The 23,250-nt window shown below is 41.0% G+C and overlaps 1 protein-coding gene, 1 long non-coding RNA gene and 1 pseudogene across 9 annotated transcripts in view; 1 reads left to right on the top strand and 2 right to left on the bottom strand.

Annotated features, from left to right (window-relative positions):
• The window catches only part of LOC136391225 (uncharacterized), a 64,321-nt gene extending 51,560 nt beyond the window's left edge, over positions 1-12,761 (top strand). Inside the window, exons 2-4 of one of the 2 annotated variants that reach the window (XR_010748829.1) lie at positions 8,985-9,131; positions 11,218-11,286; positions 12,638-12,761. This is a non-coding gene — a long non-coding RNA (uncharacterized lncRNA). The remainder of the gene's footprint in view (positions 1-8,984; positions 9,132-11,217; positions 11,287-12,637) is intronic. The other variant, XR_010748828.1, reaches the window with a different exon arrangement.
• CALD1 (caldesmon 1) overlaps positions 742-23,250 on the bottom strand; it is a 215,184-nt gene continuing 192,675 nt past the window's right edge. For 6 of the 7 annotated variants that reach the window (XM_066362748.1, XM_066362746.1, XM_066362753.1 and 3 more), the window contains 8 exons: positions 20,423-20,681; positions 17,510-17,650; positions 15,455-15,498; positions 15,262-15,340; positions 13,304-13,441; positions 12,759-12,854; positions 6,920-7,000; positions 742-3,456 (listed from right to left, as the gene is read on the bottom strand). In XM_066362748.1, coding sequence (XP_066218845.1) covers positions 3,448-3,456; positions 6,920-7,000; positions 12,759-12,854; positions 13,304-13,441; positions 15,262-15,340; positions 15,455-15,498; positions 17,510-17,650; positions 20,423-20,681 — 847 coding nt within the window. In that variant the 3' untranslated portion in view covers positions 742-3,447. The remainder of the gene's footprint in view (positions 3,457-6,919; positions 7,001-12,758; positions 12,855-13,303; positions 13,442-15,261; positions 15,341-15,454; positions 15,499-17,509; positions 17,651-20,422; positions 20,682-23,250) is intronic. The other variant, XM_066362750.1, reaches the window with a different exon arrangement.
• Positions 7,285-7,397, bottom strand: LOC136396350 (small nucleolar RNA U3; annotated as a pseudogene).

The raw sequence follows: 23,250 nt of genomic DNA, 5'->3' as shown, positions 1-23,250 counted from the left end.
AAAACCCTCCAATACACCTGTTTCTACATCATACAATAGACTATAATATCATTGTAAAATTAAGTTACATCCACCTCTAATCCCGCACCTTGGTATTAGTCCTACAGATTGTATTCTTTTCATTGCTTAATTTTGTGAATTGACTTTGATGATAACTATCTTATTGTCTGCACATATGCCATCGTTCTTCTTGGTAGAACCTGGCAGTAAAAAGTACTAAGTATTTTTTTTTAAGTTACAGCAACTTAGTTAATTCTGTTCATCTTATGGGCAGGATTTAGGGATGGTTCAGGAGCTCTGGACTCTCCGTTTCAAACCTTTATGGGAAGAATCTCAGATTTCAGACCAAGGAATGCTACATAAATGTGCAAAATTGCTATGAAGAAACACCTTTAGATAGAAATGTAGTTAACTGCCACTGCCTTGCCAACACTAAGTATTCTGCAAACAAATGATATATATTAAATGGGTATTTCTACTATAAAAGACACTCTCTTTGGGGAAACAGTACTGCTGTCCCAGGAGCAAGAGGGGTGGTGTGTGAACACTGGGACTGGAGGAACATTTGATATTTTTGGAAGAATTTTTAAAATCTCTTTAACCTTTTTCATACATGTTTGGTCAGTTGTCCAGACCAGAGCAATTTTCAATATTGTGGTAAAAAAATTGCCCGTATAAGATTAAAAAAAAAAGAATATGAAATGGCTTTTCTTCTTTAAAGAATGAAACCAAGACTCAATCTGAAATAGTTTGCTGTGCTATCTCTTTATTACAACAGATATAACTCTTAGCATTAATATAGTACATAAAAACAAATGAGGCAAGGCATTTGGAGGAATTCCATTTATTGTGGATGCATTTTCACAATATATATTTATTGCAGCGATCAACTGTCAGTGAAAAATATCAAGTGTTTATAAAATCCTTAGGAATGGCAGATTCACAGAACATGCTAGTCACTTTGCAGTTTTACCTCTTAAAGATAAACAAAGAGAATTGTAATCGAACAGGTAAACATGGGATTGTTTTTTTTTCCAAAAGATTAAAATCCAAACTGAGCAAAATTCTACCCTAAAACTTATTCCATCCAGATATTGGAATAAAAGTCAGGATTGATATATCTTCTTCTCAACTTTAGACTTTCTAGAAAAAAAAAAAAAATATATATATATATATATAATAGTGATCAGGAGAAGCTCTCATTCAAAAGTACAACAAAGCAATGTTATATCACCATGGGCCTTAATTAAAATGGATCCATTTCACTCCAATGATGGAAGTCAAGGTTGAATTAGGTACAACATTTGGATTCTAGTTTATCTTATCATAGACTCGTATGTACTTTGTCGTGGCTGGATGACTTGTGCAATCTTGGTGGTTTTTCCTTCCTTTGACCCAGGTGTGTTAAAAGCTAGATAATTCAACTACTCTTTACTGATTTTTGAGAAAAATAAGACTTTGCAAGGCCATGGTCATTGCATTGCTCATGCCAGTCCTTCCTTGGGCTAGCTCTCCCAGGGGAATACTGTAGATTAGGAAATAGTCATTTGGGAGGCTCCCTCATTGTGGTAAAACAACTTTGGTTCAGTCAAATGAGGTATAAGTTTATAGAACTACACTATGTTATCGCTATGATAAATCATATTGCCAAGACCCTGGAGTACTTTTACCATCTAGTGCAGCAGTTTTCAACTGGTGTGCCACAAGAATTTTCAAAACATGCAGTAGCTGACTCTGTAGTCAGGGGCATCAACCTCTTTTCCTTAGACTATCAAAGAAAAAGAATGACAACAGTCAACACAACAATAGCCATCCGGTGTGAATGAATCAACATTATACCTATTTTTTTTTTGTCAGATTGGCAAAAGATGTATTTTTTGGTATGTTGCAGAATTTTAGGAATTAGTTTGTGTGTGCCATGAGATGAAAAAGGTTGAAAATCGCTGATCTATTGTGAAGAATAGATAAACACTTATAAGCTAAAGTAAGATCTGCTGTCTCGATTGCATGTGTAAAAAAGATGAATTGATCAAGACTTTTGGGGAAAATGGTAAAACTAGTAAAAGTTACATTTATTTTTGCGATTTCAACACTATCAACTTATGGCGCGTACCAATGGCTAATCATAAAAGTACAAACATTTAATTAAAAAAATGGTTCAGTATATTAAAGCTGGAGGGACTGTCATGACTCCTAAATATTGGATTCTGCTTACTTTTCTTGCTTCCAGACATTAGCCAGAGTTGGTGTTTATATAACTATATATGGAATTCCATCTGTACAACCTTGTCACTAAAATTCTCTTTAGATTTTAGACAAGGAAGAGACCTCAGCTAGCATCTAGGACAACCTCTTGTGAACTTGATAACAGAATAAAGTTTTCCCTAAGCTTTGAGGTTGGCCCAGATGGTAGATTAACATTCACCTTGGACGTCAAGATTGCTTTTAATTATAAGCTAAATACTATGTTTTATAGAAAATGTCAATTCATTTTGACATTTCAAATCTCTTTTTATTTTTATAGGTTATATCGGGCATTGAAAAACGTATCGATACCAATTCTGCCATGTCTCCATTGGCCAATATGACTATTAATATAAGACTGTGACTTTTAATTTTTGAAAAGCTGTGATATTGGCTAGTTACAAGGACATACTGCTAAATATAATAGCCTAGCACATAAAAAAGCTTTCTACCATTAGTGTGTTTGTATACGTGTATGCACAGACATGCATGATCAAGGTCATCTAAAATGTGATTTACTATCACTACCAAAGAAATCCACAAAGCAACCAACCTAAAGAAATCAGTACCACTGTCTTCTAACCTCATTATCCAATGTAGATATTCACCAAGCATGAAAAAAGTAATACCTTAACAGTACATTAAAAAAAAAAAAAAAAAAAGACAATCATTATTGCAGTATCGCAAATCTGAAACGGGTTACTTTCAGAAAGTGTTACAATTGCCTACGAAGATAATTTCTTCCATGCTTTAAAGTGCAGAAACAACATGACTTCTGTATTTAATTAAAAACAACACAAAAAACAAAACACCAAAAACGCACTATGGTTTGCTTTTCTGGATACTGCACACATTCCTCAGGCAATTTCAACTTGACCCTCCTTTTGTTTGACTTCCGGTGTGGTTGGCCTCACTGTTCAGGCAGAGTGATGATGATCAGTAGAAAAGTATTTCACAGCATGGGTTTCTATAAAACAGGCTCCTGTGCAAAGGCAGTACTTTTACCATGAACTTCTCTAGACTGTGATTATTAAATAGAGTGATAATATACATGGGTTTACTGGGATAATGAAAAATAAAACCAAAGGGAAATTAACCCAATTTAGGAAATGAACATAAATATAAAACAGAGCACATGAGCCCTCTTCCACTGAGCTGGTCCGGCGTCTTGAGTGGCTATTCTGGCTCCTTTCTGGAACTGTCTCAAACCTGCTAAGAGAAGAGAGTTTTAAATCGGCAGGTCACGGGTCCAGCCAGATGTTTCGTGTCAGAAGGAAAAAAGAATTATTATATGGCAGAAATAACTATTTATGAAAGGGAGGCATTCTATTCAAATAGGTTCCTCTTAAAGTCGTTTCTTTGGCTATTTTCACTTTGTTCTTCTCCCTTTCCTCCCTCCTTTTCTACCTTCCTCTCCTTTATATTCCCTTTTCTCTATCTTGATATTTAACCTTGCTCAGGGCATTCAGTCAGGTTATTTTTTTTTAACTCCACTATCAGGGCCAGGGATCTATAGTGCACATTCCCAAACACACACGTGACAGAATGACTCAGTCTTGGCCACATCAAGGCCCAATGGTGAAGTGGAATATGCTTGTCTTGAGTTTTCTTCTGTTCTTCCCCACCCTTCTCGTTCTGATAGCCCTATTTCCCTTGAAACTTATGCAACTCAGTCTTTTTTGTGTACCACTTCTTTCCCCCAGCTAGCTGCTAAAAATCCTCACTGAGGCATTCACAAATATTAAAGTACAGTCAGTCCCTTGGTATATACTAGGGGGATTGGATCCAGGACTGCCATGGTCACCAAAGTCCATGGATACTCAAGTCCCTTAGAGAAAATGCCATAGTAGTTGTATACAGTGTGTCCGTAAAGTCATGGTGCACTTTTGACAGGTCACAGGAAAGCAACAAAAGATGATAGAAATGTGAAATCTGCACCAAATAAAAGGAAAACCCTCCCAGTTTCTGTAGGATGATGTGGTAGCATGTGCGCATGCGCAGATGACGATGTAACACCATGTATACAGTGGAGCAGCTCATGGCCATGCCAGTTGAGATGTGGATGGTACAGAGGAAAGTTCAGTGTGTTCTGTGGCTCGCTAAATTTGAATCCGTGACCAAAGTGCAACGTGAATATCAGCGCGTTTATAACGAAGCACTACCACATAGGAATAACATTACTCGGTGGGTTAAGCAGTTGAAGGAAACCGGCAGTTTGGTGGAGAAACCCCGTTCTGGTAGGCCATCAGTCAGTGACGAGTGTGTAGAGGCTATACGGGATAGCTACCTAAGGAGCCCTAAAAAATCTGTGCGTGAGCCCACATCGAACTGCACTGAATAGGTATGAAACTGGGAGAGTTTTCCTTTTATTTGGTGCAGATTTTACATTTCTATCGTCTTTTGTTGCTTTCCTGTGACCAGTCAAAAGTGCACCATGACTTTACGGACACACTGTATAATCCGTATACATTAAATGCTCTCTAGATTACTTATAATACCTAGTAAATGTAAATGCTATATAAATAGTTGTCATGCTGTATTGTTTAGGGAATAATGATAAGAAAATGAGTCTAGACAATCAATACGGATGCAGCCATGGTAGACCTAACTGTATAGTACACGTCAGCGACAACGTCACTTTTTCAAATATTTCTGACCCGTGGTTGGTTGAGTTCATGGTTGTCTGGCTCCGCGGATGCAGACCCTGAAGATACAGAGGGCTGAATGTAGTATTATGAATCTGCATTTTCAAATGTGTTGTGCATTTGCATTTCAAATAAGTGGCTGCAGGACGTGTAGTGAGTTTGACATTTAGGAGCAAAGGAGCGACCTACTTTGCAACCTCATACCCCAGCTCTGGGCCTGGTGGTTATATTCTTACTGCTGTAGAAAGGGTTTTGTGGGCTCGAGCAAAGAGGAGGGGGCAGTGGGTGTCGAGACTCACCCTGGCACTTTCCCACCTTGTACCATGTTGCACAATTCCAAGGAATACCACCGTTCCTGCTGTGTCATGAGTGCTGTTCTCCAAGTCCTACCATTCCAGATCATATCTTCCCTCCACTTCCCAGAACTCTGGCTCAGGGTAATGTTATAGCATGGCCCCATTATACCTGTGATGTTGGACTACGGACAGCTGACAACCTTTACTCCAAAAGAGGCTATATAAACATTTGGACTGTCATTTCCCAAAGGTCAGAGATCTATGCTAGAGGGGCCAGAATGGTTAGGCCAACAAAATTTCATTCTTTGTTTAAAAACAAACAAACAAACAAAAAAAACTAAAGAACTTCTCTATCCCCTTTCACCAGGACAAAATTATACAAGGGACTTTAAAACTATATTTTCTATAGAACATGCAATCCTCTAAAGAAAACAGCACGAATAATGGTTAAGAATGTAGGCTCAGATCGGACTGCCCGGGTTGCAAGCCAGACTTTGCTATTTATTTTCTGTGTGACTTTGGCAAAGTTATTAGCCTCTCTGGACCTTATTTTCCTCAGCTCTAAATATGGGTAATAATAATATCCACCTCCCATGGTGGTTGGAGGGTCAAATGACATGATGTAGATGAAGAAGGTAGAATATAGTGCCTTGCACACAATGGACACTCACTAAATAATAGTGGTTTGTAGAGCTGATAATTATTACTAGGTGCTTTAACATATTTAGGAATGACTTAGAAAGGTGAACATATTTAAAAGCCACTATAAGTACAGAGACTGGGCTAGCATGTTTCCCTGAATGTAAGAGCAATGTAGACTAATAAGGAGATGGAGGAACACATGTGGCCAGTGCACCAGACTCCAGGGCGTGGAGAAGATGGGAAGGGGAAGGAATTCTCTCCAGTGAACTGCAGGGACTCTCCAGGTGCCTTTGAGGTCTCCTTCACTCCTGAGTTTGCTTTAAAAAGTGTGTCTTTTCCCAAGTTCATGAGCAGACTGTTCTAATCTTACTTATTGCTGGTCTCTGAGTTCTCCCTCTTCAAGTTCCCTCCAAGGAGAATGTTGCGTTCTTAATGAAAATGGGGGAGGGCTATAATTAAGAGTTGAATTAGCTCCTTGTACAACAAGGGGTCCTATTTTTAGTCTGAGCCTCACGGCCAATGAATACATCCCTTGAGCAGAAGACCAGAAAAAGAAAAGACAAATCCTAGCACTCTCAGCCATTAGTTTTCATAGGGTAGCGGGCTTTGCCTAACTTTTGAATAGTATTTTAACTTTTGTCACAGCCACCTTGAGTCCTCAGCTGCTGGCAACGTAATCCCTTAGGATGGTTCCAGAAAGCAGCTTTCGAACCACCCAGGGCGATGGACATTTCCCCCATATTCCCCGAGGTGGTTTTCAGAGGGCTGCGGCTCCAAGCCTTGTAAGGAAATGTGGCCATGGTTATAGCAGAAGGTCTTCTGCTGACAGCACTCCACCCACTCTGCTGTTTCTAGAATGTCTTACTGGGAACTAGTCCACGGGTCTGGGCTGTTTATGTTGTATGACTGTCAAACCTGTGATGCCGCAGGCTCTGTGAACTTGGCATTTCCTATACACAGGTCTGTAGAACCTGACGGTTACCTGGGCATGGCTCTGTGAGCCAGTGCTTTCTCTGTTTGACCTGGGACCCCATACCGCAGGATGCAGCAGGAAAATAAAAGTATGAAATGCAAATCCTTCCAGTAGATTACCTTAGTGGGGGACGTGACCTTATCCACAGACTGCTTTTCCCAGAGGTTCCGCTTGCCAGATACATCTCCTGGCCTCAAGTCCTAACAGAGAAAGCAGAAAAAAAAAATTAATCTATGGCCACTTATATTCTCTGGCCAGGTCTACACAGATCACATCTGTTGTTTGTTTGAATCCATTTCTTGTTAGATACACTTTATCCTAGTGACCAGAAATGGATGAGACGGGAAAGATCATTAGCCGTTGTTTTTATAGAGACCATTACCTGTGTTATGAGATGAGACTGCGCTGGAACTATCCAGCACGTAGGTCCTGTTCTTCTTCACCAAGGACCTGCTGCTTACTGATCAGTTAAATTGGAATACAAGCATATTTAAAAGAACAAAGCCCGTTTTTAACTTTCTATGCTCTGAGAAATGAATGCAGTATAGATTGGTTTTAAATACAAACTATAGAAATGATCCCTAAAAGTATAGTCTTGGTTTTAAATACAGTTGACCCTTGAACAATGTAGGGGTGAGGGGAGCCGATCTCCTCTCCCACACCCCTGCGCAGTAGAAAATCAGCACCCAACTTTTTTGTGTTTTTTTTTTTTTGTTTGTTTGTTTGTTTTTACAGAGACAGAGAGAGTCAGAGAGAGGGATAGACAGGGACAGACAGACAGGAACAGAGAGATGAGAAGCATCAATCATTAGTTTTTCATTGCAACACCTTAGTTGTTCATTGATTGCTTTCTCATATGTGCCTTGACCATGGGCCTTCAGCAGACCGAGTGACCCCTTGCTCGAGCCAGTGACCTTGGGCTCAAGCTGGTGAGCTTTTGCTCAAACCAGATGAGCCTGTGCTCAAGCTGGAGACCTTGGGATCTTGAACCTGGGTTTTCCACATCCCAGTCCGACACTCTATCCACTGCGCCACTGCCCGGTCAGGCAGCACCCAACTTTTGATGCCCCAAAACTTAACTACTAATAGCCCACTGTTGACTGGAAGCCTCATTGATAACATAATCAGTTGATTAACCTATTTTGTATGTTATATGTATCACACCTGTATTCTTATAATAAAGTAAGCTAGAGAAAAGAAAATGTTAAGAAAACCATAAGGAGGACACAATACATTGACAGTATTTGTTGAAAGTAATCTGCATGTAAAGAAATCTGCATGTAAATGTAAATCTGCATCCCATGTGGTTCAAACCCATGTTGTTCAAAGGTCACCTGTAATTCCTTTGGGGTTGGATATACATCTGATCCCTTGTAGATTAACTTTTGGTGCTCCACTCATGTCCCCAAGCCCTTACAATCGAGTGCATACCAGCCTGACAGCCAGTCGCCAACACTGAACTTCTTCCGGCTACAGATGCACACTTTGCCTACCCAGAAGGCAGGTTGGAAGTTCAGAGTGAACACACCCAAAAACAGTCCTCAACCACTCACCTACGAGACTTAGTGCAAGGATATTTCTCAGGCTCACTCATGTCTCAGGTCAAAAAACTAACCCTGAAACCTGTGCTTTATGGTCGCTTCTAGGGTTTCCCCAGTGGGATCAAGTTTTAATAGCCCATGTGCTGACTTGTGTAATAACATCAATAACATTCTTGATTGGCTCTCTTCTCCACCTCCCAAGTAAACGACTTACACTTGATTACTGTGTTAAGGTCTGCTTCCGCGCAGTCCAAACTAAAACACTTTTCTAATGTCACTTTCCTCAGATTAAAATCCCTCTGGTCCTTGCAGAGCCAGTAGATAATTCAGAAGTGCATCAGGAGAACCCAGCCCCACCAAAGCAAACATCGACCACAAATTGTACCCATAAGAGAAACTGACATGTAATGACATATATGAGAACATGTGGAAATCCTGGGAAGAAAACAGTTCTAGAGCTCTGAGTCTTCATTTTGCTACCTTGTAATTAATTTGGTTTGGATAAAGACCCACGTTTCTGTTTCCATTCACTTTTCTTCTAGCATGTGCTTAGATTAGGACTTGGCAAAAGGTAGTCCGTAGAAAATAAATGTGTTTTCGCTGAAATAGTCATGTTTACTTTGGCACATCCTTTTCTCATTAGGAAGGCAAAGCGAACAGCGGTTGCATTTATTCATGGATGCCACTGACTGACAGGGTAGAGATCTCAACAGTGAGAATGCACCCATCAAATGGTACCCTGGGAAGCATTTCAGATTTGCCTGCATTTTACTGAGCTTCTGAAGTTACGGTATGGCATGAATTCCTGATATTCTATTAGAGGGTCACACCTATTTAACTTGGACCCAGTGAGCAACAAATCAAATTGTTTTTGAAGGATTCCACTACATTTGCCAATGTGGGGAGAGGCTGCCAAATTGTCTGGAAGGCTGTTTTAAAATTTTGGAACACTATAATTAGGTACATGCTGATGGAAGCTATGGAAAGTGGCTATTATTACTTTATTTATTTGATTCGGAGAAGACCAATATTTTTCTTTCACATGAATGTTCTATGGCAGAAAATGGAGACTGTAGTTCCCTTATAATTCTACCTATGAACCTTTTGAGGTCACTTTAAAGAGTTTAGAGAGTCTACTTTCAGAAAATAGTAACATCCAACCGGTAAGTTGGCATTTTACATCGAAGGGGAAATAGAAACGTAATTACCTGACCAGACTATATTTTAGAGAAAAACTCAGTCCGGAAGAACAGGAAGAAATGAAGGCAGGAGAGGCAGGTTTCCAATCAACCAGAGATCAAAGAATGAAGAAGAGAATTCAGCTGAGAAAGACATGGTTGTCTCTCTCTCTCTCTTTTTTTTAAACAAAAAGAAAGACAAATTAGCATTTTCATTTAGCTGTACATAACATGTAATTTAGACACAAAGAACAGAGAACCAGCTAAAACAGGCATACTCAGAATTGACTGCCAGTTACCAAGTTATACTGAAATCCCATAAATTCTACCCACAAGTAGCATTCCAGGTCCCAGTAAGGGATCTGATGTCGATCAATGTTTTCTTTTTAAATAAGTTAATTTTCAGGGACCCCCCCCTCCCAATATTGATTTGACAAACTATATTTTGAGCACTTTGACTTCTTAGTATATATGGAAATTATTATACAACTTGGTAGCGGATGTATTTTCTCTCCAGTGCATTTTAGAACTGAACACTGATTCCCGAAGGAAATACCGATTTCCTTCTTGAGGTTTCGTCGGGTGAGGACCACTTTGGTGAAAGAATTTCCCTCTGATTTTTTTTCTTAAGGGCTACATGCCATGCAGCTGCAAATACAAACCCTGGCTTTCCCCTCTACTCTTACACTGCAAGGGATAGAAACAAGCGACAGAGAATAAATCACCTTGGGTCCTAAATCAAAAGGCATCTTTGGGGTCTTTAGGTAATTCTCTATCATCCTGGGCTCAGGGGAAGTATGACCAGGGTCCCAAAGGTGCCAAACTCAGACACCGGCTATGAAGGGCCAGACTAGAAACCAGCAGCCTGGACAGGCTTGGTGTAAGAAAATAAGGAAAAGAGGGAATCAACAAATTCAAGATCACACATTTCCACACTTCAAAAGTGTATTCGAATTATAATTTCTAAAAGGAAAAACAAAGCACAATGGTGTGGGCCAAGCTCAGGTCTTAGCCGCAGGCCACCAGTGTGAGACCCCTGACAAGACCCAAGTGAGATCTTGGCTTGACCTGTCTTTCTAAGCTGCCTTCCTGGACTTACCTTGCCCCGGACAAATTTTAATGCATCTGCAGGACCCTTCTGGCTCTTGCTGCAGTTCAAAAATTTCATCTCTTTTCCGCTGGGTCTGTAATGTCTGGGAGTGACCCCCTGGTCTGCCTGGGCCCAGGTCCCGTCCTTTCCCAAAGATGCTGCCAGGTTGCCATTCATACTTTGACAAGTGCTGAATCTCTTACCCCTGAAATGGGCACTAAGCTTAAAGTAGTTTATTAAGTGCACTCAGTCTAGCTTTTACTTTACAATAGCAATTACATATCGCTTTCTGCCAACCTGGCTCTCCTTCAGGAAGTCAGTCAGCCTAGTCCGCAAATTCCAGTGGCTCATGGGAAAGGAGATCACGACAACCTGTATGAATGGCCCTATTCTCTCCTGTTCCTTCTACCCTCTAGCAGAGGGTCTAGCACATTACTTATTAACTGGTAGGTAGAGCAGGCATTAATTTATAATTCCCCTGCCATACTTTTGTCCTGCCATTTTTAGGACGCTGTCAGTAACCCCAGAGAATGGGCTTTTGGTGGAAACTTGGACATAGTTATACCTGTTCGAATAACTGAATTTTTTTTTTTTAACCCTCCCATCAGGACGACATAGACGAGGATAGGATTAAAGTTCTAATAAAAGAGTATGCGTCATCAAGACCCAGACCAAGTGTGAGTATAATCGGGTAGAGAAATGAAAGAGGCCACCAATATAATAAACGTGAGGTGACCTCGTTCTGCAGCCATGCATCAAAGTCACCAAAGAGAAAAGCAGACTTTCTTCCCTTTATCTTTTCTAGTTTGAGAGTTCTTCAGTGGGTCTGTGAATTTCCGGAACTGTGCATGTTTTAGGAGAGAAGGTCCTTAGATTTCATTAGGGTTTCAGAAGGGTCCATGATTCAAAAAAGGTCAACCATCACTGGCCTGGAGCCACGAAATTTATACAAATTGCCATTAAAAAGTAACTTCTCCTGTGTGTGTCACCTTGGGTGGCATTAAAGAGTATACATCTGGTGGGTACAAGCCCTCGCCTCCCCTGACTCCCGTTATTGGCCCCCTTTCCTATATCTACTGGGAAGGGGGAAAAGATTTCAATATATAAAGACTTTCCGATTGTAAACTGGGTTTAAGTTAGTTTTACACCTCATGTGAGCCTTCAGTAAAAAATCCTGAGCTGAATATTAATTGACTGTAAGGTATTATAGCCAAGAAGGTGAGAAAATATAGTCTTTTTCTTCTTAAATTGAAAAAGTGATAAACTTTTAGTGACGTTGGAGATTACATATGGACTCAATGGATGCAATTAAATGCTCAATGGCACAGAGGTCTTGGATTTACAATGCTTCTCTTCTACCTCTGGGATGGAGTAGTTGTGAACATCAAGTCTCTGCTTCTTTGGGCACCAAGAAAGACATCAAAGTCAACCTAACAGGGAAAGCTTGCCAATATACATTAGGGAGCTTAAGAAGGTTTATGATTAGAATGATAAATGCAAGGCAATTATCATATACATTTAATGAAAAGGTTAAAAGACTATTTTTATAGTAAGATAGCCACACTTCATAAATAAGAAAATTTTAGATGTCTAAAAATAACACTTATAACCAGTTTTTGTTTTTTTTTAAGTTTCCAGTTTTACTGTTTTTAAAAATAGCTTTGCTTTGGAGGTGTTGATAAAGAAATTATGGCAATTACTTCAACACTACCCAAGAATGGTATTTTTTTGTGTTAAGTTACAGAAATTAGGCAAATTCGACAATATGGGCCTGAGATATACATTTTCTTTGGGGAATAAAGTTTAGGGGTGCTTTTGACAAAAAAGTGGCCGAGATTATTGGACATTTTCATTTTCAAATCCCTGGCTATAATTTATAGACTAGGAGCTAAACACATAGAGTGGTTAAGAGTGTCCATCTGAATGGTCTCAGCCTTTGGCTAACCACTGCTGCCCTCTGGGCAATTATGGTGCCACTGCTTGGGACTGTTCTCTCTAAATCTGAACCCTTCCCTGTTCGTTATTCAGCAGTGACAGCAAAGAACAGGAGCACTGTCTTTCCCAGGCAGAGACCAACAGCCTCTTTTCTTCTGCTGCTAGAAGCTGAGAGATCAAAGAACTTCAGAAAAACCCGAAGCCACGTACTTACAGAAGGTTTGGGAGCCGGTGACCTGTTTCCATCTGGGGTTTTAGTTAGCCATTCATTGATGCGGCTGGAAACCCCCACCTTCAAGCCAGCAGTTTCCTACAAGGAGTCAATCATTCAATAGTAAAGAAAAAAACCCCCACAGAGTTTACCTGGAAAGAAATCTTCAATCTTAAAACATGATTAAATGTTATTTCACATAACCGTCTCATAACACCAATTAATGATTGTTACAATTGATATTTTGAGTCAAATAAACCTTAAACTTGATATTTAACAAATGTTATCTGGTTGGCTTGCTCTGGCACCTCACCCCACCCCCAACTCCAAGGCTGATGATCAATTTCAAGCACTCTATTTAGCGTACTGTCACCAGAGCATAGTATACACTTTAGCTCTCTGAGCTTGCTTTTTGCAGTTGTTGCAAAAGAAAGAATCACACCTCCTTCACTGCTTTTATAATTAACTAGTATGATTATATAAAAAACCCACACAAAACAAAAAAGAATCCGCCCTCCAAAATTAAGAGACAGAGCCCTGATGCTCACCTTGTTCGGTGTGCCCGACGCGCTGGGGGAAGAAAACACGTTCCCCTTCTCCCACATGCTCTTGATGTTGCGGACGCCCTCAGCAGGGACAGGAAGATCCGAGGCTGCCGGCTTTGTGGGTTTGGCGGTTTTCGTTCCCTGAAGTGTGTGAATTATCTTTAGGAATAGTGCTAAATTTGTTCTTGCCAAGTACTGTCTTCCTCAACAGTATCAATTAAAAGACTCATGGTGTTAAGTGCCTTCACTAAAAATGAGTCACAGTTCCTGCTGTAAAACTGCCTTCTGACGACATACATGCCTCAAAACAAACCCTGATATCTAGATCAGAGGGTCCTTCAAGAAGGAAATATGCTTTTTTATCGGGATGCCACATATCGTTAAAATGACAGTCTACTTCATTAACAGATACTTAAGTGCCTATGTGTGTACAGGGCACTGGCTAGGGTATGGGGATATAGTGGTCCCCAACACAGGACAGTCTGCTCTGTAAACTGCAGAGGACAAGAAGATCGTAACTAACTATACACATATTTATTTCACATCACGGTGTTATGAAAGATAAATTAGTGGTATAAAGCATGCCAAGAGAGCACACAATAGGGAAATAATACCGATTTAGGGGAGCACAGAAGGCTACTCTGAGGATGTGACATTTAAACCCAGATGGATGGAAGATTTGCAAGTGACTAAGTGAAAGAAGGCACACACACCATTCCATGCAGCGGGAACAGCATATGCAAAGGACCAGAGACAGGGATGTGCTAAAGGACTGAAAGATTGAGCGACCACTGCATGGAGAATATACTGGAAGGAGGAAAGAATGGGTGCAAGGAAGAAAAGTGTGCATTTGAGACAGTTTGCCAGCAGTTGTGGGCATGCCCAGAATCCTGCAATTTCTCGCCTGGCCCTGCTCTGTGGCCTGTGCCCTGTGTTGTCAAGGTGGTCAGCATGTGGTGGCACCATCACTGGACTATGTAAAGGCTGAAGCCACAGTCTTGGCTGCATTAACCCTATTAGAGCTGTAATAATTTTAACCACAGAAAATAACTCTGCATGTGTCTTTTATTGTAGTGGACAGTGAATCTTATGAAAAGTCCCCTCTCGAGTATGAGGGCCTCATTATTCATTTGATAAATCACTCAGATCTCTTTCTTATTCCCTCATCATTTATTTAACGGTGGATTATTTTACACTTATCTCCACTCTGCCGTACAAAAAAGAGGAGAAAATCAAGACAAGCTGATCCAATGTCTTTGTAGCAGGTGTTCTGACACTGAAGGCGGCTAAAATCATTGACTTAAGTACCCACAAGGGAGAAAAAAACAGGATTCCATCTTGATTAATGGCTTCCTACCTTCTTAGTGCTCTGGTACTTGGAAATGTACATTATTTTTAAATATGGTACCACCCCTAGGTCAATTTGGTGGAAACTGAAATTGACAAAAGCATAACACAATGGTCTTTCAAGTATAAAATAATCTATTTGAATTTCAATAACCTCTAGCTGGCAATCACCTTTACATTAACTTATACTGCTACTTTTATTTGATAATAAAAGTTTTTATAGATGAAAGAGGATTAACCAAGGTTATATGAGACCTGTTTGAACTACATATGGCAACACATTTTACTGTAAAAGGAATTAATATTAGAAGATATACATACTAACCTATAAATAGTATAGTTGAGTATCAATCAACCCATTCATTAAAATAATAACACCTTCTTTAAAGACTAATCCGGCTGAAAGCAGTGACCAATAATTTATTTAAAACCCTTCTAGAATTTACCTTTACTATTGTTCTTCTCTATAACCACTTCAAAGTATGATAAAGCATTATGAATGTTCTAACAGTAATGTGGTCATTGTACTTGCTTATTGTCCTAAGTGTTTCTATGCTCATTTACATAACCAGAGTTGGTTTCCGTTTGGCCATGACCCTGAGGACATCTCTTACCTCAATGGCACTGGTGTATTGCTCCAGTCTGCTGTCAATCTTGGAGACAACCGCCGCTTGATGAGTTGATTTGACACCACTGTTAAGTAAACACACACACACACACACACATACATAAAAACATAAGAGAAAATCTTTCCATACATCTAATGGCTGATGAGTCTCAAGTTGTTGAACAATCAACTACATTTACCTTTTTTGCACAGACTTATTCAAAAATTCCGCTCGCTCTTCTATCTAGGAATTAAAAAAAAACCAGTTCATATTTTCATCTCATAAACAGTGTTTCTCAGCCCATATCACTATCCTCCCTGACGCTGGTTTGGAAAAGCACCAAAGAGTGTCAGAGAGTATTAGGGAGCTGTGCGTAGCGGCTCCAGCAGAGAGGGAAACTACATGGAAGGTATCTGATACTGAGGTCTGGGATGAAGGGAAGCTTGGCGGCGGACAGAGACAGCGTGCACAGAAATATGAAGTTCTGGAGGCAGAGTAAAGGCTAGACAGAAATGGAATAAAAATGCCTTTGAAATAATTTAAAGGAATGGCAAAATAATTACATTTCAAGACCATGGTGATATATATATATATATATATATATATATATATATAGATAGATAGATAGATAGATAGATAGATATAGATATTTGCCTTCTGGCATACTTATAATTTTTTTCTACTTATTTTTTTATTAAGCTCTAATTGACATACAACATCATATTTGTTTCAGGTTTACAACATAATTCAATAGCTGAATATATGGCAAAATGATCACCACAGTCAGTCTAGTTAACATCCATCACCTGACAACACTTTTTTCTTTTTTGTGATGAGAACTTTCAAGATCTACTCTCTTAGCAACAATTTATTCCCCCCCCCAAAAACCCCCACATGCTCTTACCCATCAGGACATGTTCACATGAGTACAGATGTGCCATGCTCTCTGAGGAAGACAACGTTCCACAATGTTTTGCCTATATATTTGGTATGTAATAGGGTCAAATAGGGAAGATAACGAGGCACTGTGAGCTGTTCCCTAACCTGAGAGCCAGCAAGCCTATTGCTGAACTTAATTTGCCCCGAAAGGAGGAGAAGGGGGGTAGAGCGAGGCTGGGGTGCAGCTCATTAGTAATGGCTGAGGTATCCCATGACGCTCGTATCAGCCTGAGTGAGAAATAAGCCCAGAGAAACTGTGATGGGTGTATATTAAGTGGGCAGTTCATTAGTCTTTAATACACTCTTCTTCTTTTTTTCAGTTAGGAACTTCTTTCTGCTAAACCTAAAGCTACTAAATCAAACATTATATTTTACTAAAACTGCATCACTCAAATGCAGATGTTCTCTGGAAGTCAGCAAATATTCGCTGACTCCTTATGATTCCCAGGCTCCAGGCTGGAAATAGTTTTTACCATGTATCCCCTAGTATTAGCAAACAGTGAACCCCCCTCTTTTATTTTTTTTGCATATACCTGCAGGTGCAAAAGCAGAGGTGCTGAAAGGGTCCATTTTCTGCCCTCTTCAGGGAGGCCAAGGGGTCTATTAGACCAGTGGTCCCCAACCCCCAGGCCACGGACCGGTACCGGTCCATGGGCCATTTGGTACCGGTCCACAGAGAAAGAATAAATAACTTACATTATTTTTGTTTTATTTATATTTAAGTCTGAACGATGTTTTATTTTTAAAAAATGACCAGATTCCCTCTGTTACATCTGTCTAAGACTCACTCTTGATGCTTGTCTTGGTCACGTGATACATTTATCTGTCCCACCTAAAGGCCGGTCTGTGAAAATATTTTCTGACATTAAACCGGTCCGGGGCCTAAAAATGGTTGGGGACCACTGTACTAGACTACAATTACCACAGGTGGTGTGGTTGAGTGTCCCTTCCCGTTTCTGAGATGTTAGTGGACTAGGCTGGGATGCATGGACTATTCGTAAATACTCTTAAGGTTTTAGGAAAACATGCTTCACTCCTAATACAAGTTAAATAATACTAATAGATGTTAGTGGGGCCGACTGTTTTCTTAACGTGCACCTGAGCATTTAATAACAGATACCAATTCTTGCACTTTATTTCTCTCCTTGGCACATGCTGAAACAAAGAAAAGCTTTGCAATGGCTGAAAGGAGGAGGAAAAAAGGGAAATGAGGCAAAGGTTTTTGAATCATCAATAACTCAATAAGGGGCAAAAGTCAAGTTTCTAAGATATTACAGTCGAGGCATTAAAGAAAGATTTCTGATAAAAAAAATACCTTGAGAGATGAACCTTTAGGGGTGAAACATTTGAATGGCTTCTTGTCATCTGATAAGCCGTCTTCTGGCATCTTCTGGCGTTTCTCGGCAGCTTCGGCCCTTCGCCTTTCAATCTCTTCCTTTAGCCTCCTCTTCTCTTCCTTGAGAGAAAATAACAAGGGCATCAGTGAGAAGTTCAAACCAAGGGGAACGAGTGTGTAAGGGAAATGAGCACAAGTGCCAGAGGAAAAAGCTTGTGAGTCCAACTGCCTGATTCACACTCTAGTGCGGCCATTGCGGCCACTTCCCAACTGCAACCTTGACCATGTTACTGATCTGCTCTGTGCCTCAGTCTCTGCCTCTGTCAAACGGGGATAATGATCGAATCCACTGAACTGGGCTTTGATGAGGACTGAATGCGGAAGCCCATGTAAAACGCTCAGACTAGTGCTCAGTGGGATGATCACTGTTCTCATCATCCTGTCAAGTCATTTGACACTGACCTTCCATTTCTGAACATGTGCAATCAATATAAATAGCTCTTCTCCCCAGTTCCTAGGAGAGTTGTAAGACAAATGAGATAACTTATGTGCAAAGTTATATAAATCCATGGCACTAGATTTGCCAAATTGGACAAGGGGTGATTTTATGGTTGTCCCCACCTCAATTGAAATTATTTTAGCTGGTTTGACAAGCCTGAAATGAGGTAGATATTGCACCACAATGGTGAAATCACAGGTCTTCACGATCTGTCGCATTAACCCCTCTGTGCCTTCACTCCTGGTCTAAAATATTCTCCCCTGTTCCTCTCAGTTAAAACCTCCAGAGCTGTGATTAAGTTGCACACCCTTTGGGAACGATTTTGATAGCTTTATGTTCTCTTGTGTAATTTTCAGATTGTGAACTCTTTATCACTGGGTGATCTCAGGCAGGGACCTTTACATCTACCTGTCGGAAGATGCTTCATAAGAATCCCGTGTGTTACAGACGAAATGTCTGTGTCTCCCCAAAATCCACAGGTTGAAATCCCAACCGTCAGTATGATATTAACAGGCCATTAGATTACAAGAATGGAGCCCTCATGAATGGGATTGGCTGAGAGAGCCATGAACGCCACATATTTTAAAATGTAATTCCGTGAGAGCCATACAACAACCTGTGTATGTTACACATTATCCAATAAAAATTTGGTGTTGTCCTGGAGGACAGCTGTGATTGGCTCCAGCCACCTGCAACTATGAACAAGAGTGGTAGGAAATGAATGGATTGTAATACATGAGAATGTTTTATATTTTTAACGTTATTATTTTTTTATTAAAGATTTGTCTGTGAGCCAGATGCAGCCATCAAAAGAGCCACATCTGGCTCGTGAGCCATAGGTTCCCGACCCCTGGATTAGTGCCTTCAAAAGAAGACCCCCAGAGAGCTCCCTTGCTCCTTCCACCCTGTAGGAACACAGAACATGGCCATCTGTGAACCAGGAAAGGTCCCCCTTGCCAGACACAGAATCTTCAGGCCTTGTTCCCAGGCTTCACAGCTTCCAGAACTCTGAGAAATAATTTCTGTTGCTTTTAAACCATCCAGTGTATGTTATATGGGTAGGAGGTTAGATAAAATAATCTTCAATTCAACCCAGTTCTAAGAATGCATTCTGCCTTCACTGGTACTCTCCTCCTTTAAATAATGTTAACTGATTATAACGACCACTTCCTGAGTGCCCATTCGGTACCAGGCCCTGTGAATACAATGACCTATTTCATCACCTCAACAATCCTGAATGTAGGTATTTCACAGACAAGGAAAAGAAGTCTCAGAGTAGTCCAGTAACGTTCCGGAGGTCCCGGCTTGCAAGGGGCTGTTAGGATAAAAGCCCAGGTGTGCTTGATGCTAAAGGTCTATCATCTCTACCGCTTCCCAATCAGAGACCATTGGCTCACTGACAGCTGGACTTGTGAGAGATTTTGGAATCATTTTTCCAATCTTTTCACAGTTTAGGGAATGTTTGTATAGGATCCAAGTCCGAAAGGCATCTGAAGTCCTTTTGTATCTCTTGAATGATGGGAGATCCCTATTCCCTAAGGTTAGTGGGAAAACGTCCAGGTTGAGTTGGAGCAGCTGGGTCCCAATACTGATTCTACCACTGATTAGTCAGTTAACTTCACACAAGCCAGCCAACCCTTGGATTCCCCTTTCTTTGTCCATAAAATGAGAATACTATACCTCAGGATGAAAGAAAAGAATGCACCTTGTCAAAGGTAGCAATGTAACTTGTAGGTGGTTAAGCACTTCCCAGTTTTTAAAATTAGCCTTCTGGTAACTTTATTTGTTGTTCTTAGTTTTGTCCTAAAATACTGAACAAATTTATCTGCTCATAATTACTGGGTTCCTGCTACATGCCTGGCACTGTGTTTGTGTTCCTGGGTCTACAGTAATGAACAAAGCAGGAACTGTCTCTGACTGGTAAAATCTAGACTCTTCTACTAAAAGAGCCCAGTCCTATTTTAAAAAATCTTCCCTATGAAAACTCTAAATATCAAAAATACAACCATCATGTGCCTCTTGGTTCTTATAACTAATCTGCAGACCTTTTCACCCTCTTCTGCTGTTCTTTATTGAGGGACAGGACAGGGTAATGGATTAAGTGGGACCTTGGGGAAATTATATATATAAACCTCTCTGTGCCTCAGTTTCCTCATCTGTAAAATGGGGAGAAGCTACCTGTTCTCATGAGAATCGGATAAATTAATATGTATAAAGGTTTTGGAACCATGTTTAGCACATAGCAAGTTTATTATTCTTAAACTGTATTTGGAAGAGGCTGTGCTCCAAAGAGCAGCAGCATTTCACCGGGGAAGTTATTCCCAGGGCCGGAAGGGTCACCAGAGTGGCGCACTCGGGGCCTCGGGTAGCCGGGGTGCCGATGAGCTGCTTACCTCCTCCCTGACTTTTCGCTCTGCTTCCTCCTGCTTCCTCCTCTGTTCTTCCTCCTCCAGGACTTTCCTCCGCTCCTCCCTCTTTTTCTTCAGCTCCTCCAGCTCCTGGGCTGCCTCCTGCTGCTTCTGTTTGAGCTTCTCGAACTCCTCGCTCTCGGTTTCCCCGCGGCGGCGGCGTAGCTCCTCCAGACGCTTGCCAGCTTCCACTTGGGAGCCCCCTTCCGCCTCCTTGGCCTCGTTGGCTCTCCCTCCGGGTCGGCTGGGGGTGGGAGGCAAAAGAATTTGACACACATGTGCCTTGTAGCCCCTCCCGGAAGGAGGGAATGCGGGCTGCAGGTTCTGCACCCCACACAGAAAATCTCCACTGCGCGTCATTAGGCCATAGATCCTTACGCCAGCCCTAGGCGCAGGCTGGGGTCCGCTTGGAGTCTCCAAGTCTGAATTTCAGTCCCTGCTCTGCCCCTGGCCCTGGGCTTCCTCAGCTATACCATGGGGCCAATAGACGCTGTTGGTGGGACGGTGACATGGTGCACCCACTATGCTAAATAGCAGGAAGGTCCCTCAAAAAATTGAAAAGAGAACTGCCATATGATCCGACAATATCTCTTCTGGGCATTTATCTAAAGAAAAAGAAAGCACAGACTCCAAAAGATGTCTGCACCCCCATGTTCACTGCATATTATTTACAACAGCAGAGACATGGAAGCAATCTCAGTGTCCACTGATGGGTGAATGGGTAAAGAAAATGTGCCTATTTACAGTCGCTTATTAATTCGCTATAAAAAAAGAAATTTATTAAAATACTAATCAACAAGTAGTGAGGGCATTCTTAACTAGATATGAACATCGGTAGCCCAGGTTCAACGCTTTTGTCTAAGCAACAGATGAATCACCACTGTCTAGTACCATTTATTCGATATAGAGACGGGCATGGTGCTTCTAGCAGCAGAGCAAGAAGAATAAAACAGAAAATGAGTTCAAGAGGACACAACAATATCTGTCTTATGTGTCCATCTCGTGCTTCTAAAATACTGAGGTAGTTCTGAGTATACTGCACCCTACAATGTTTTTCAAACTGCAGGTCAGAAAATCAATTTAGTGAATTGTAATCAGCATTAAAACAAACAAACAAACAAACAAACAAACTAGGAACCATCAGAATATATTGCATAGAGCAAGACAAATGACCATTTTCTGACTCACTGGGTCAAGATGTAAAATTTATTTCTTATGAGGAGCTGAAGTTAAAAAAATTCTAGGTTCTTGATGGTTGAAAAGGAACTCTTATTTTTAACTCAGTCAAGATTAGACGGTCCCTTAAATCCTGATATTACTTTTTCAAGTTCTTAAAGGGAACTTGTGACTCCAGAGAGGAAATCTCTCAATTTAAGATCTTTCTATCTTCAGAGACATTTGCTGTCTCTGTGTTCATGTTAGTGTTCAGTTGGACGGGCAGAACCGGTGCCTGTAGAAACTCTAGCTTCCACTAGATGTCACTCAGTCTTCATTTTGGACATTCAAAATGCCACCATTAGGGAAGGTTAAAGAAATCGTACTTCCCATTCTGTAGAACACTCTTTTTTTGTTGTTGTTGTTTTCTGAAGCTGGAAACGGGGAGGCAGACAGACAGATTCCCGCATGTGCCCAACCGGGATCCACCCGGCACGCCCACCAGTGGGTGATGTTCTGCCCATTTGGGGCGTCGCTCTGTTGCAACCAGAGCCAGTATAGTGCCTGAGGCAGAGGCCACAGAGCCATCCCCAGCGCCCGGGCCATCCTTGCTCCAATGGAGCCTAGGCTGCGGGAGGGGAAGAGAGAGACAGAGAGGAAGGAGAGGGGGAGAGGTGGAGAAGCAGATGGGCACTTCTCCTGTGTGCCCTGGCCGGGAATCGAACCCGGGACTTAGCACGCCAGGCCGACGCTCTACCACTGAGCCAACTGGCCAGGGCCTGTAGAACACTCTTAACAGCAACTGCAGGCTTCTATTCATTGGTGTAGAAGGCTAGCTAAGATACATGGTTATGCATAATGCAACAATCGATTTAAAATGTAGCTTTATAATTATACTCATAAACACATGCTGTGTTATATATGCATGGCTATTTTGAATGTATATACATAGAAAATACCTGGGGAAAAAATGTTACTAGTGGTTATCTTTGGGTGGTAGGTACTTATTTTTGTACTACTATTTACTGAATGTTTTATAAAGAGTACAATTGTTCCTAAGGTTAGAAAAAAACCCCAACTTTTAAGTCTTATATAAAGAAAATAAACAGTAAGCAAAACAAACCCTGTTTCATACTTTCTATAAAACCCTTGGTAAAATTGATCCCTAGAAATGTGCTCCTTGAATTGAGATGTTTACATCACCTCTTAGAGGAAACAATCTAGCTATAAGAAATATCAAAGGGCACAGTAATTAAATCAAACAAAAGGGGTTATGCTCCAAACAGGAACAAGAGTTTTGTCCCTGTCACCTCTGCTCAGATGGGCGGGCATGCTCTCAGCATTCGGGTGCCACCAATAATATGAAAATTTCTTCTAGAAGTCTCTCTCTCTGCTATTTTTGGCTTCGTGAGGTGTTAGGATGAACAGCAGACCTCTCACCATTAAACACACAGCTTGTTTTCATCGGGCTGGTAGGCACTGTGCTAACCTAAACAGGTTCCTCCTCCCCAGCTCCTCACTTCACGGGGCAAAAACAGGCATCTCTGCATCTGTGGTCACCAACGTCTAATGGAAACTAAAGTGGACATATGTTGGCAGCTAAACAATAACCTTACGGTGACAGCTTGTTTCTGTCATTTTTTTTTCTGCACAAACAT

This window comes from Saccopteryx leptura, chromosome 2 (genome assembly GCF_036850995.1).
Source record: "Saccopteryx leptura isolate mSacLep1 chromosome 2, mSacLep1_pri_phased_curated, whole genome shotgun sequence".
NCBI lineage: Eukaryota > Metazoa > Chordata > Mammalia > Chiroptera > Emballonuridae > Saccopteryx > Saccopteryx leptura.
This window is presented reverse-complemented; position numbering and strand designations above follow the sequence as displayed.